Raw genomic sequence first — 15549 nt, forward strand, 5'->3', positions numbered from 1 at the left:
TAAGGACCCTTGGATAAGAAGGGTGGCCTAACACCAAAGAAAGCTGTTAAGTTACATCAGCACAACACTACAGCAGGGTGTCTGATCATTTTATTTTTGAAAGTTGTTTTGTACAAAAAACAAGTTACCTTAAATACCACCATGAAAAACAGTACCAGCTGGCTTAATGACTTCATTTTTTTCCCATGTTATGAGAAGGACTGAGACCATAATTTCTGCTCTGACTTTTGGTGTTTGCCCACTCATCCCCCAGCAAGAAAACAGGGTCATCTCTTTGCCCCTACTGTCATTGGTTATACTGCTTTGTCAGTATAAAAACCCACAAACCTTATCTGTACCATGCCATTAGCAGTATTCAGCAGTCTGTGCCCTCAAGATCAAAGACTGTTTTCTTCCCATTCTGCCATATTGTAGACGGGAGTGAGGAGCTAGACTAAGCAAAAAGCAATTAAGAATCAAAGTATGCTCCTAAAGGTTCAAATTAAGTCTTGTAACTCAGCTGTACCTGCTTTTCCCAAGTGCCCAAGTGGAAGGCTCTCTTGCTCCAAGCAGTATTCAAGTACCATCTGCACAGGGCAAGTGTCTTAAGACTGGTGTACATGATGTTGAAGGGGACAGCAACTGGGGTCACTCTCAAAACATTTCTGAGTGTGTTAGCATTCTTACTCTTTTTAATAAGAATTGTAGTAGCTTCCCAGGAAAACATTCTGCCAGACAAGGAAGCTTCAGGAAGCATGAGATCACAATTCTGACCATGACTGAGCTGTATAGGCATAAAGCTTCAAGTAAGGCTTCTTAAAGAACTCAAGTGATAGCTGTCTTCAATTTTCTGATTTTGCCTTGATGTCACTTTCACATTCAGAAAGCATTCCCTTCATTTAGGAGACCATAATTTTTTTTTTTGCTCTTCTGTGATGGAGAAGACAGTATTTTGACGGAACTCAAAAGTAGTGAAACAGCATTTAACTCGGTTCTTTTTAGCATTGCCCCTCTCGTCTGAGAGGATGGCATGCATCCTTTTACACCTCTTGAAGGAAACAGGTGTCTATTTTTCAACACATTGGCATTAGAAAAAAGACTAGAGGGGTGCTAATGCCTCTTCCAACTCCAGTGAGTCCAGCATAGAGCTTTTCATGCAAGTTATGCTGACAAAGACTGTGTGCAACAGTGCAGGTGCTAGAAAAGCCAAAAATGCATTTAAAGGAAAAAAAAAAGTGTCTAACAGATTTTGTAAATCCTAGGAAAAAAAAATACATTAGAAGACCCCTCTGCTACAGTCTCAGTTTTTTAAATGGAGACTTCCCTTTCTGCATGCATTCACAGCCCTTTCTTCCTCTCAATGAAGAAACTCCCTTTCCTTCTCAGTGCTGATCATTCACATTGTTTTCTTGCTGTCTTATCAACTCTCAGCACTTGCTCCCCATAGCTTTGCTGCTTTACTGCATTTTTTTGGAAAAAAAAAAAAAAAAAAAACAGAACAGCATTACAGCAATGAGGCATGCCATTGGGGACCAGTGCTGTTCACACCTAGAGGCATCCATGAGACTTGACACACCAGACAGGCAAAGCGTATCATGTAAAGAAAAATCAGAAGAGAGAAGAGCTGGCTGGGGGGAAATGGGGAGAAGTGTTGAAAGCCTATCACATTGGTAGCAAGTGGTCATCCCGTTCCTCTGACTCATCACCCAGCTGGTCATCACCCACACCACGGTATGTAGCTGGTACATTTCGAGGCTTAGATCGGCAGACAAAGTCACAGCCATCCTACAAGCACAAGTTGTTACATTAGAATCAGACTGTATGCAGAATCAGCAGCCACACAAAGCAAAACATATTCAATTTTGCTACACGAACATGTCTACCCCAGTGCTATCTGAGGGCAAGACCACAGAACCTAGGCTGATAAGAGGAGCATACAAAGGGATATCCTAGCTTATCCTGAAACTTAAGTCAGGTCTGGGGTAGAATGTGGTACTGATTAAGTGGGCAACACAGACATTCAGAGAATAAACAACACTACTTAAGGTGATCAAGCAAGGGTTTCACATAATCAGGCCTGAACATTCTACAATTCCCAGCTGAACATTCCTACCTGAAAAGTCTTAATCATAATGAGCAGTAGGGAACCAGCTGCATCAAGGAATTAAAAACAGTGTTCCCCTTACCTAGAATAAGATAGATATCTTCTTTTCCCACAGGGTACACTGTGGCAGGTCTATCCAAGAAACAGTCTATGAAGACAGTGCAGGTGCCTTTTTATTATGTCTTAACACGTGGGCTTAGACTGGGAACATAAAAGGATTTCCACTCACCGCAACCAAATTGCCCAAATCTTGCCAGAAGGCAAAGTGAGGGAACTGCTCCATGCCCTTTGCTCCCACTATAAGGCGCTGGTAGAGAAACCCACCAATGATATAGACTGCGATTACTGAGGAAAACCTAGAGGGCAGAATTAAAAAATCAGAACAGCAAAATTATACAAGTAGTCTCTTATAACCCAGTTATACTTGCCTCAGTTTGGCACCGGAGCAAGTAGCTGAACATCACCTAAGAAAAGAGTTGAAGAAAGACCATACCAGAAAAGGTCAAAAACATATAGATCTGCTAGAAAAATTTTTCAGGACATCTGCGTGAAGCAGATCTCCAAAGCACAAAGACAGAAAATGAGAAGTCAAGACTCCTAGTCTGAATTTCCAACTGTGGCAAAGAGCTGTTGTACAATTCCAGGAAGTCACACACTCCATGTTTAAGTGCACTGATCTGTAAGCTATGAAGGGAACAAAGCAGCTCTGCAGCATTATGTCTTAACCTAGAATTTGTCTACAAAGCTTGGAGCCACAGTAACGTCTAACAGTGACTGAATACAATTATCTAGACTAGTATAACATCTTCCAACAACTCACGTGATTAGTAGAATGGAGCCAGTGCTGAGGTGAGAATCCTCAGCTGGACAAGCCACACTGCTGTCCATCTCAAAGAGGTAGAAACAGTCCTGCTCCTTTTCCCTCTCTTCTGAAATAATGCTGAATGAACTCTGCAATTTGGGAAAAGTTATGTGAAAATACACCCAGGCTTATACTAAACTTCACCAGAAGATAGTTTTAGCTCTATTGGTACAGGGGAACAACCCATAGAGAATGTAAGAAAACATTACTGCACCCTCAAGGCCTTTCTGCTTATAAACAAGCTTTCTCTGACAGCCTCCTGTTCCTGTCCTACCTCATATTGTCACTCACCGCTGTAATTCCTCGCTTGCAAGAAATCATTATCACAGCTCTTCTCTTCTCACCACTGCAGTGCCTACCATATGAATCACCTCCTTTATAAATCAGCATGATCCAGTCACCTGTGAAGAGAGAAAGAATATAGGCTGCAAATCCAGACCAGGAGGCAAAAGCTAGATAAGAAGTAAGAGTGTTACTGAGTAGTCTTACTTCCATTGAAGACCTGGGTTTCATTGATTCTTCCTATTACTGTAGTCTTTCCAGACTGCCTATCCATTTGTACTACGCCAGCAAAATCATGCAAGCTGCTGTTGACCTCTCTGCATACCCTGAAATGGTAGGCATAGTTTTCAGTTGTGCCAATCTCCACAGTCGTGTTAAATCTGCAGCAGAGAGAGAATAGAAGACAAGCAAACAGAATTACAATGAGTTGAGTTCAAAGCAATTGACACTCAAGACCTGGGAAGCCAGGTCACAGCTCACGCTAACGACAGAGCCCACCCTAAAGCCTGGCCCTAAATTCTTCCACCCAATTGACCCATTAAGTGTAAACACTGTGCACTGGACCCTAAGGTCCACAGCAAGTCAATACTGCTTGTATCATACCTTATTTGACTCAGTGGTTCTAGTTTCTTCAGCAGGGCTTTTTCCATTTGTGACTCAGTACTCTCATCACCAATCACATCACAGCTCTTCTCAGTCAGCGGTTCAGCTCCCACACCAACAGCAAGGGCCATAAAGACTACCAGCACAGCAGAGGTATGGGAATGTGATGACATCCTGGATACATATCACAAAGAACACATGGGATTAACCATCTCAGCCCTCTACAGGCTAACTACATGAAGGCACTTACTGACCATTCCCTCAATCTTGACTACAAAAAGAAGTAAAAAAACCTATGAACACCTCTCAGTTCTCAACAGACACTACAATCTCTTATACTGAAAAACAAACCAGGCCTCTTTGGGATTCTTTTATGAATTTTGACTTAGAACCACAAAAAGTTTTGCTGCTGAGCATGTTAACCAATTTTGATTCAGCCAAAACAGAGCCTAGCAGGCTGAATGCTGGTGTAAGTATCAGGCACAAGCTACTGTTCATTATCACATCCTACTGAGAAGCCAGTCAGCAAATAATAATTTACCAGGCCTCTAATCAAGTCTTTCTGCAGCTTCTGTATAAAGAGCTTGCAGTGAAGAGCCACTGTGACTTTGTCAGGCTCTGTCTGCTCAAGCTCCTTAATCCTAATAATTACGTTATCCTCCAGGACTACTTCAGCTGAGAATCTGAAAGCATTCAGTAGTACTCAGCTGCAACACCACAGAACAGTTTTCATGAACTGAAAAAGGAAATCGAAACATCCTATGATTAATCCAAGAGAAGGGGAGTAACAAAGGCAAGTGGGCATGGGGGCAATGGGTTGACGGTTGGACTAGATGATCTTATTAGTCTTTTCCAATCTTAATGATTCCATGAAGTCTTGAACTTTCAGCCTTCAGGCTTATGCTAAAATAGCACGTAAATCACTCTGCAACTGCACCAGGACAGATTTCCCCTTTGCTTCTCCTAGTGAGTATGTCAGTTCCAGATGCTGGGAACAAACGAACCACAGTTTCATAAGTTCCTCACTGCAACTAGACTGGCAGGCTATTTGGTGGAACGTCATCTCTGCCCCTCAGCTCATCCTGTCAAGCAACATCTTCTGAGCTACTTGTTATCACCATGGAGATAAACATAAGTATGGAGAGGCTAGATACATTCAAAGGTTGGATACACCACACTGCTAAGGCCCGGGACACAAGAACTCGTGATTCTCTCCTCACGAGACAAAAGAAGAACTCGCTACTAGAACACACTTCCTCGGGCAACCTCTCCGCAAACGCCTCCTTTGCATAGACGCAGGAGGAAGAAACCGCACGGCATTGCTGTCGGCTTCTGCCAGCTAGCCACCGCACAGGCTGACGAACCAGGCCTGAGTGGCAGCTGTCCGGAACCACCTGCTCACAGCTGGGCAGAGTCAGCCCGGGGCAGCCCGCCGCCTCGTCCCCGCCGCCCCGTGCCCACTGCGTAAGTACGCAGTAGAAAGCCGGGCTCGCTTTCCGCCACACCTACCTGCTGCCGCGCACGGTCCTCTCCGTCCGCACCACGGCTCGACGGAGAAGCGGGAGCTGCTCAGGGTCAGGCCATGGTCGGCGGGCAGGGGCAGAGCCCAAGGGCCATTGCGACGGCCATGTCCGCCTCACTACCCTCGCCCGCCCCATGAACCGGAAATAGGAAGAGCATGACAAAAACTAATGCGCCGTGCCGCGCCGCCCAAGAAAATCTCGGCCATAGGCATGCCTATAGCCTCTCTTTAACCAATCAGAAGCGGAGACAGAAAGGGGCGGCTTTCAAACCCCGCCCCAGCCTATAAGTGGAGCTATTGCGGAGCCCGCCTTCTTTCTCCATCCAATAGTCGAGAGAGAAAGGTTCCGACGTTACTACCCCCTTCGCTTCCCTTCTCACGGACGTAGAAGGAAGTCTGCCTGGTAGTACCCTGCGGTTACCCTCTGCGGCGGAAAAGCGCGGCTGGAGGCGGGAATGGCTCGTCCGACGGTAGCGAAGCACGCATGGTGGGCCGCCACGAGGCCGTGCCGCGGGGTGTGCGTAGTGGGCCGCCTGGGTCCGGGTGGGCGGTACTCGGAGGGTTCGCCCCATAGCAGCTCTCATCATCTGGAGCTGAACGTCATCAACGTTCTTCATATGGGCTGTGCTTCTGAATAAGAGCGTCTCCTACAGCCTCTGCATGTTCTGTGTCACTGTAGAGGAGTTCCAGCTGCTCACGGGTGAGGTTGGTCCTGAATGCGATTAATAAAGCTTTACTTGATCTGAGACTGGCCTACTTAAGTGACGTTTACCCCAACTGCGATGGTGACAGCCCAATTTCTAGTGCTCTGTGTTTTAATTTTTTAGAAGAGATGGGATAACTGGGCCTTGTGTGTCTTTTAGTAAGAAGGAAATGCAGGTTCTAATGACTGTAAGCATGCTAAAGAAGTCCCTGGTTTGGGAGGAGACTTTTGTGTGACATACTTGTTGAGCAGAGAAGAACTGGGCAGGAGCATTGCATGTGTCCTGGAAAGCTGATTGATTGAGTCTGACAGCTTGTACCATACTGCTGATTCTACCGGGAGCGTGGCACAGGCATCTGCATAAGCTGCGTGAAATTTATTTACACGCACAGTTAGCTATTAACTGTGTTGTCTGTGTATCTGTCAGTTTTCTGTGTCCAAACTAAGGACTCTACTGCTGATATTTGAGAGAAAATTAAAAAAAAAAAAAAAATCAAACAGAGCTCTTAATTGTTTCCCACCAACTTTCACTTTTCCACAGGTAACATCTTCCTTTTCCTAATTCCTTTTCAACTGTTGGTCATGGCCTTCCCTCCTTAGTCTGGGTATTTAAGCAGTATCTGAATTTTGTTGATTTCTTTCCAGCCGCACTTTATGTTCCCAACTAAGCTCTCAAAATGACTATAGCAGTTTTTTCCCTTACTGAGTTTGACAACCATTCCTACACTTCTCTAATTTCCACTGAAATTGTTCAGGAAAGACATCCCTTCTCCTGTGTTGCTCTGATGTCTGAAAGACCGAGGTTGACTGGGACCCTTGGAGGTTACCTGATCACTCTACTGAGGCAAGGGCCACCTAGAGTGGGTACACTAGGTATCCAAGTGGCTTTTGAAGATCTCCAAAAAGGAGACCCCACTGTATCTCTGCCTGTGCTCCATCACTCCCACATCTCAGAAGTGCTTTCCAGTGTTCAGAGGGAACCTCTTGTGCTCCAGTTTGTGCCAGTTCCCTCTGATCATGGCACTGGGCACCATTGAGAAGAGTCTGGCTCCATTTTCTCTGTACCTTCTTCTCAGGTGTTTATATACAGTAATGAGATCCTTCTGAGCCTTTTCTTTACTAGTCTGAACAGTCCCAGCTCTCTCACTCTCTCATCATGTGTGAGATGCTTCTTAGTCATAGTGCTCAGTGGTCCTTTGCTGGACTCTCTTCACTAGCTCAATTTCTCTCTTGTTACTGACGCTGTTGAGAAGCTGACTGTTGGGGATGTTGAGATGGCAGCTCTCAGTGCCTGCCTGTTTCTCAAGCATGTTTGTACTGGGTGTTGAATATAGAAAAAGATTTCTGTAAGTGTCCCAAAGCTCACAAGACTTTTTTTTTTTCAAACCTGTGCTGTACATCTATTGAAAACTGACTCTAAAAACTGAGCTAACATTGTAATAGGCATTTGAACAAGGAACTCTGGGCTAGTGGTGTGTTTAAGTATCAGAAGAATAAACAATTAGTATCCTTTAACCAGGGGTGTCACAAAATCAGCAGACCATGAGAAAGACGTTAATCAGGATGGTTTGAGGATGTTGCCAGCTTGGCAAGAAAACTCAAGGTCTGTGTATGCTCAGCTGAACTACCTTCATTATAATGTTAAAAGTCACACTCATAGATTGAAAAGACCCCTGCCCAGGTGCATGCATAGTAGAGGAAGTATACAGTCAACAATATTATTATTATATAAAAATTACTAACCAGTCATCACAAAGAGGATGGGCTGGAAAAATTATTAGCTTTGCGAGTTTTGTGTATAACTATAGTGGTGGTAGTTCTGTTTGGTGTGTTTGATTTGTGGGAAACCATCCAGCATCTAGGCTTGCACAAATCTGGAATAAATAAAGAATGTCTCTCCTGAATGTGTGATTACTGACCTCGCACATCAGGCTGTTAATCTGTTTTTTGAACAACACCTCTACTTCCCTTTTGACAGCACTTGGGCTTCTGTCCCAGTGGTCTTTTTAGTCTTGTACTGTACCTATCCATCTGCTTCTGTCTTGAGAGGGAGCACTTCAGACCTGCACACTCTCACAATTACTGCTGCGATGCAATTAAGGCCTGTTGCATTCGCAAGCAATGAGCATGAATTTTGCAAGTAATAATCTCTTCCACTCATGCTGTTTTTAAGATATTCCTTGTCAGCGTAAGAAATGTTCTATCTCCAACACTCCCCATATTGGTATAAATTGAGTTATTTTGCACAGCTTTCCAACTTTACGTTTTTTGTCTTCTGAATGTAGCCTCAAGTTTCCTGTTTCACAGGCACTCAGCACTCAGCAGCCTGATTGCAACATCTTGTCATGCACTCTTTGCTTTGCTGTGTGGGAAAGCAGATTGGAGACTTCTTCAGCAGAAGCAAGTGTGGAAATAATCTTTATTGTCAAATTCTCCCCTACTACTTCTCAAAAAGACAAAACTAGACAGGAAAGGAGAGGTAAGGAAGCTGGGTTTTACTTCTAGCAAAAGTGAGATCTAATGAAAACATTAAAGCGGATGAGTCAGTGACCTGGTGAATGTTCCCCTCTCTCCCTTCCTACTTTCACTACTCCTCTCCCTTCATTCCTCATTCTGTCAAGCCCTTTTCAGTGTCTACTATTGAGCATTTAATCCCCTTTCTTCAGAAGAGGCTTGCACTTTTCAAGTTGTCAGCAGCAGTAAGAAATTGTCATCAATAACTCTTCGAATGGCAGATGAGATGTGAGTAAGTAATAAATTAGAGGCATTTACTAATTAGAAATCAGAGACAGAAGAGGTCTATGAGATCGTCTAGTCTTTCTCTGTTGTGTGTCTGTGTAATTCTTCTGATAAGCTTCTTCCTGCGTTGTCTCTCTTCTAGTTTTACATACTTCCCAATAAGCAATTTTCCAGCTTGAAACAGTCCTGTAGGATAGTTTATTATCAGGAAGATTTTGTTAGTGCTTTCCTTACATTTCTGCTCCATTCTCTCTGTTTAGGCCTAGCAAATGTCACACTGAACAATTTCTCTTAGTTGAGAAATCTCACCTTGGAAGAGTGAGATATTTTGCATTGATGGTCATCTTTTTATAAACGTTTCCTTCTCCTGAGCTGATTGCTTTTCCTGTAAATGTTTATGTGTTTAAGCAAACTACTAGCTGACCTTAGCTATTTTTTCAGAGCTGTTACAGCAAAGAGGACTCTTTGGGATAGTAGATGTCTGTGCCCTGCTCAGAATATTTGTGTATGTATGTGGTTGGCACAGAACCCCCAGAGTTTGTATCCAACAATCTCACTCCATTGACTTGGGAGGCAATCTTGTGTTTGCAGATGCTTTCATCAGAAAACACATCTTCAAATGCATCAGAAAATGCAGGGGCATCATTTAATTCTCCACTGTTTGTGTTCATCCCAATCCTGCTAGAGATGGGAATTTCAGGATGCTGCGTTGGGATGTTTGCAGTTTTCCTTTTAATACTCCTCCTATCCAAATTGCTTAGGCATTTTTTTTTTGTGTGTGTGTGTTAAAATCAAGAGCCTGAAAGAGCTGATATTTTAACAGAATTTCTATGCCTATTATTTATTTCTCAGCTCTCTTCTGCATGCAGGAAGTCCCTAAGGAGAGCAGTTTAAGTAACTTTCTTTAGAAGACCTTTGTTTTCAAAACATGCTCCACTCCTCCATCTCCCTGCCCCCATCACTTTTGAGAGATGTGCTCTCACGTTTTTATTTCTGTTTTCAAATGCACTAAATCATTTCTGTGACCAGTATCATAGGTGTATCACAGGTACATAGATCAGTCCTCTGGTCAACCAGCTGGTATTTTCTCACATGGGCTCTCCAAAAATGAGTAGCTATACTAGCTGTGTCCTTTCTGGCTGTTGGAGAGCCTGAAATATTCTACACTACACCAAAATACAAGTCCTGTGGTCACTTAAAACAGTGTTAGACTGTGTGACATGCTTGTAGTAACAGCGAGTTACCAGGTTTGTGCCATATGATGGGGTTCTTGTTTCTCCCATCCTCTACTCCCCCTGGTTTCACATAGATAAATTGCCCCCATACTGACACAGGTACCAGCTGAGGGAATTTATCTGGGACAGTGCAATGAAATTCTTAGGATGGTCCTAGAAGACTTGAATTATAAAATGCTAGCAACTTTCAGTTTTTTAACCAAATCTAAACTCCCCGACCTAAATATAGTGGGTTACAATGCTTGCAGATGAATGCTGTTATATCACAGTAATCATATCAGAGCTCTGATAGAACTAAATGGGATATATATATATATATATATATATATTTTTTTTTGGTACTAGCAAGCTATAACATTGGATATTTACATTAAATATCCACCAGGAATCCTCTCCTTATGCTTTGGGAATCTTTTCCACAGTTCCCCAAATGACAACATGCAAATATGTCTGGGTGCTCCACTCAGATATCCTTCCTCTTTTCAAGCTCATCTCATAGGTACTTTGCTCTCAGTTTTCTACAAGGGCTTCTTCATGTGGTACTCCCAATGGTTGAGAACCAAGAAGAAACTCGTGAACCTGTCTTAGGAAGAGGGAATGCAAGTAATAATAGTCTTGATTTATGAATTTTTTTATTTCACTTCCCTGAGTTGATCATTGCAACTCAAGTGAGGCTCAAATTAAGGTTGAACACTTCAGTATAAATTTGCCTCCTTCACTTTCTTTTTTTCCTCCACAAAATTATTTAATGGTATAGTTTTTTAGTTTTTTTGTTTTGTTTTAAAAACTGAAGAGAACTCTCCCACTGCTCTGGTTTGTAGAGGTGCTCTGAGATTTTTAGTGCTAATTTGCTGAATAAGTTTTTTTTCTTTTTTTCTGTAGTTGCTTTGAAACAATAGAGTGAACTGCTCTACTTCTTGCCAGTAGGTACCAGCTCAGATGGCATTTAAGAATTAACTGTTTCACTGACATTCCTATAGCCTTCTCCTGGGAGCAGTTTCCCCTAAAAGCAGGAGCCTGAAGAATGCAAGAGATGCTTACTTTCAGAGGCAACAGGAGAATAAAAACACAGGTACAAATAATTTTTTCTGAGCATGTGGTCTCAGGACAATTGTGTTTCAACAGATACTTATCCTCTTGTTTATTTTTCAGTTATAAAATTGCCCAGGTAAGTTGTAAAGTCTCTCTTCTTGGAGGTCTTCAAAAGCTGCCTGGGTGTGGTCCTAGGCAAACTGCTTTGGATGTCCCTGCTTGAGCAAGGTTTGGACCAGATGGACTCACACCTTTACCTGTCTTGGATTCTGTGATCTGCAGAGAACATCTACACCGCCTTTAAGTACAGTTGATTCTATTCACTTGAGGCTCAATTTGATTATTTGATTGATTAAAAGTATGTCACTAGAGATGCGAAGGTGACTTTACAAGAGCAAGCAGACACAGAGAACAGCTGCAGAGTTCAAGTTCTTCGGTTCTCCCACTGTTCTCCCATGTGCAAAGGTGAGAGTCATTCTATATGACGTAACAGGAAATATATATGGTTTTATCTTTATCTTTTAATCTATGAGTGAGGCAGCTAGAAGATTCTGCAAGTCCATGTAATCAAAAATAGGATAGAATAGCTCAGTTGGAAGGGAACTTCAAAGATCGCCTAGTTCAACTGTTCCAGACTGACTGGCTTCTAGAAATGCTACAGAACCTTTGCCTTAGGAAAGATCTTTCTATCAGGAAGATAGTGCTTAGAATTAAACTCCGTCACATTGTACCTTGTTTCTCTTGAAGTTTTTTAAGCCAAAACCACAGGTCTAAATGTAATGCTATAAAACAGAAACAAGTTTTAAAACAACTGACTCTGAAAACCTCTCTAAGAATAAAAATAGATTAATAGAAACAGATCACCTCAGATGGCTCTGAGTACAAAACATTGGAATGAACTGTCATGAGTGGAAACATTTCCCTGAGAATGGCCAATAGCTAACTTCCAGGGGAAGATCTTAGTAGCAGGCTAAATATGTAGCAATAGGTCCCTACAATAATCTCTTTCTCTTCCTAAAATTTCACATTTATTTGCCAGAGTTCATGATCTGGTCTATTGTCTTTATTTGAACTAAGCTTTCAATTCTCAAAGCTGGTATTCTTGTTTTTAAGTTGAGCCCCTTCCCCTTCTGTTTTAGCACTGACTTTCTTTTGTGCTTTCATAGTATTCTTGATATATCATATGTGTTTGTTTTCATCCTCTAGCGAGGGATCCTAAAATAGTCTCTCCTAATGAAGTTTTCCCTAAAGAACAAGTATTTTGTTCCTTTAGCCATGCCTTTTAATTTCTCTTTGAAAAACTTCCTCATTTGCCCGTAGCTTTCTCTTTTGAAGTTGTTACATCATTGTGCTTCCATCACCTGCCCTTCCACTCCCCTCTTTCTGCTGAAACTCTGTATATTTGTGGTCAGTGTGACAGAGAAGCTGCTGGATTGAATTGTGCTAAGCCAGGGCCTGTACACAGTTCACAGCAGTCACAAGCTGATCCTATTTCCATGTGTTTCCTGACTTGCCACTCTTGAGCTGGTTTGCTAATACGTGATTGCTTTCACAATCCTCATCTTACAGTCTGTAATATAATTCTGTTCCTGTGTATTTAGTAGTATTTGCCCAGTCTGTGAGGTTCCTGTTACTACTACATATTAATGCAGTTCATTTAATAACCTACCTTGATCTTAATTTTAATTGGATGGAGAATAGCCTTCTCAGTCTTCCCTATGTATTTTGTATCCCATTGTTCTGATATCCTACTCGTAGCCCATCTCCAACCAAGTCTCTGATGTGCTTGTTGTGGCAGTGTATTTGGTATTCTCCTTCCTCCATTTTATTCCCTAGACTTCTAGTATATATATATATATATATATATTTTATAATATATTTCTTTGGGTTTTGTGACACAATCCATAGAGAAGCGCCTGAGATTTCATGAGTTCTACTGGAGACTTTGCAGTTCCAGGAGGATCTGCTCCATGATCTTCCCAAGCACAGAGGTAAGGCTTGTTGGCCTGTAGTTTTCTGGGTCTTCCTTTCTTAAAAATGGGAGTAATGTTTCCCTTTTTCTAGTCACTGAGGGTTTCACCCAGCAGATATGATTTTTCAAACATGATGGAGAGCTGCTCAGCAATCACATCAGCTATCTCTTTCAGAACCCTAGGATGGATATCGTCTGCACCCATGGACTTACAAACATTCAGTTTCATGAGGTTTTGGACGTGTTCCACTGTTACAGTGGGATGGAATCCTCTCCCCACACCTTCACCTAAAGGTTCAGGACCCTGGCAGACATGGGAAACCTGACCACCAGCGAAGACTGAGGCAAAGCAGTCATTGAGTAGCTCAGCTTTTTCTATGTCTGAGGAAGCCAGCTCTCCATTGCCTTTAATCAGAGGCGGGATTTGCTTTTAGACTGGCAAATGTTACTTCAGTGGAAGAGTGTTTTCAAGCAATAAACTACACTGCACCACAGCATAACCTCACTAACACAGACATGTATTATAATCATACAAGCAGTGCTTCCTTTAATCACATCTGCATGATTCTCCCTTGGGGATGGTTCTTTCTTTGTGGAACAGAGTAACATATTCATACTTATCTGTAAATACCACTGCTACGTATCAATGAAGGGGAAGAAGCTGAATTTTTTTTTTAGATGAAGTCTGTGAAATGTAGAATGCACTGGAACAAAAAAATTGCTAAGGAAATAAAAGCACTATACTTATTATGTAGGAGAGGTGTGTAGCATAACATAGAAGGGAAACATTATAAGTAGCTCAGAGAGATAGATGATTTAGGTCCTGTAGCAGAACAAACATGGAGGAGGGCTCCAAGGACTGCCTTTTAAGGCAGACAGTAAGACCCAGTAATTGTGAAAGTGCCAATCATGGAAAGGATTGGCAGGAGCATATAGAGAGGATGCAGATGAGGGAGCTTAGGTAATGGTAGCTATTATTAGGATTCAGTATCCAGACTGGAATGATTTACTTTGTTGACATATCAGAAAAGAAATTTTGGCAAGTGCGAAGGAAGAAGCAGAAAGAACTCCTGCTCACTGAGACAGCTGTAAACATACCACACTAAGAACCATAGCTCTTCCCTCCTGTAATCATACCTAATGGTAATCATGTTGAAATGCCTTTGTGTGAGGGACTGACTGTAATGATAAGGTTAACCACTTGTAGTGTGTGAAAGCAGCAGTACTCCCAACCTCACTAATAGATGTACCTGTGATGAGCACCTGTAGCCACAAAGCTCAGCACTTTGGCGTGCATGCTTGCCAAAACCATTAATGTTACTTCGCAAGCTAGTGGTTCCGTTGACCATTGCCTGTTAGTAGCACAAGAACTTAGTTGATTAGTTTCTGCATGGAAAAGTTACCTGTGCATTTAGCAACTCAGATGACTCCTTACAAGCTGTGAAGGTGCATAAACCTTCAAATCTGAAGAACTTGGGGTTACTGGTGGATGGGGGAAGCTAAATCTGAGCCAGCAATGTGCCCCCACTTTGCCCAGGAAGTCAACAATATCCTGGGCTGCATCAAAAGAAGCGTGGCCAGTAGGTTGAGGGAGGTGATCCTCCTCCTGTATTCACCATGTGCTGGTGAGGCCTCATCTGGAGTACTGCATCCAGATGTGGAGTCCTCAGGAGAGACATAGACCCATTGGAGCATGTGCAGAGGAGCATCACAAAAATGAACCAAAGGATGGAATGCCTCTCCTACAAGGTCAGGCTGAAAGACCTGAGGCTGTCAGTGTCTAAAGGGGAGCTACAGGAAAGAAGGGGGCTGACTCTTTAGTAGGGTCTGTGGTGATAGGACAAGGGGAAATGGTTTCAAACTTAGAAGAAGAAGAAAGAAGAAGGGCAAATCCTCAGAACGTCACAGAATCCACAGTGGTGACTTACTTTTCTCTCATTTTTTCTCTCCTTTTCTTCTCTTTTTCCTTGCTTACTCATCTTTTAATAAATAAAGCTACATTTATCGATCAACATCTTGACTTGATTCTGAGTCTTAATTCAGAAACTTTGGGATTAACGGAACAAACTGCAAGCCACTTCAGCTTGCAAAAGCCAGCATGAGTGCATGTGACTCATATACAGAGGTTTGGAAATTGCATGGAGTGTCAGAAATCCTGTGTTCATGCATTTGTGTTTTTAGATGTTTATCTTGACTTGTAATTTCTTCATTCCGTCTATCCAGGAGAACTGTTTTACAGTAGGTTCTTGCTTGCAAGTGCTCTTCTGTTGATTAATAGTAGAGAAATCTGGTATTTTTACAGGTGACTTCCACCCACACTGTCCTGAGCAATGAATAGTCTACAGAGGGAGCTGTTACTTCTTTTCCAAAAGGAGCAGGATTTGCATTCCAGCCAGGAATCGTGCTGAGCACAGGGAGCTTATCTCTTGTAATGGTTTTTATGTTCTTTGAGGATCTTGTGTTACCTTGCAGTTACTTGGCCTAGTGGCTGGCAACCCTGCTTATGGCAGGGGGGT

At 42.5% G+C, this 15549-nt stretch overlaps 1 protein-coding gene and 1 long non-coding RNA gene across 4 annotated transcripts; one reads left to right on the top strand and one right to left on the bottom strand.

Annotated features, from left to right (window-relative positions):
• Positions 1 to 75: 75 nt before the first annotated feature.
• On the bottom strand, positions 76 to 5503 carry M6PR (mannose-6-phosphate receptor, cation dependent). Its single transcript, XM_042810034.1, has 7 exons — positions 5340 to 5503; positions 3831 to 4004; positions 3435 to 3607; positions 3237 to 3346; positions 2904 to 3034; positions 2313 to 2439; positions 76 to 1764 (listed from the first exon to the last, which is right to left on the bottom strand). The coding sequence occupies exons 1-7, from the start codon at positions 5486 to 5488 to the stop codon at positions 1642 to 1644; spliced, it is 987 nt and encodes a 328-aa protein (XP_042665968.1). The 5' UTR covers positions 5489 to 5503; the 3' UTR covers positions 76 to 1641.
• Positions 5504 to 5875: 372 nt separating this feature from the next.
• On the top strand, positions 5876 to 15091 carry LOC122156164. Of its 3 annotated transcripts, none has more exons than XR_006167395.1 (3): positions 5876 to 11101; positions 11182 to 13052; positions 13209 to 15091. It is a non-coding gene; the product is annotated as an uncharacterized LOC122156164 (long non-coding RNA). The 3 variants fall into 3 exon arrangements; XR_006167394.1 differs by having other exon boundaries at positions 11182 to 11526; positions 12970 to 15091; XR_006167396.1 differs by having other exon boundaries at positions 5876 to 6057; positions 8363 to 11101; positions 11182 to 15091.
• The last annotated feature ends 458 nt before the right edge of the window (positions 15092 to 15549 follow it).

Source organism: Centrocercus urophasianus, unplaced genomic scaffold, assembly GCF_019232065.1.
Source record: "Centrocercus urophasianus isolate 14NV4802_14NV808 unplaced genomic scaffold, USGS_Curo_1.0 seq_12, whole genome shotgun sequence".
In the NCBI taxonomy this organism is placed as follows: Eukaryota; Metazoa; Chordata; class Aves; order Galliformes; family Phasianidae; genus Centrocercus; species Centrocercus urophasianus.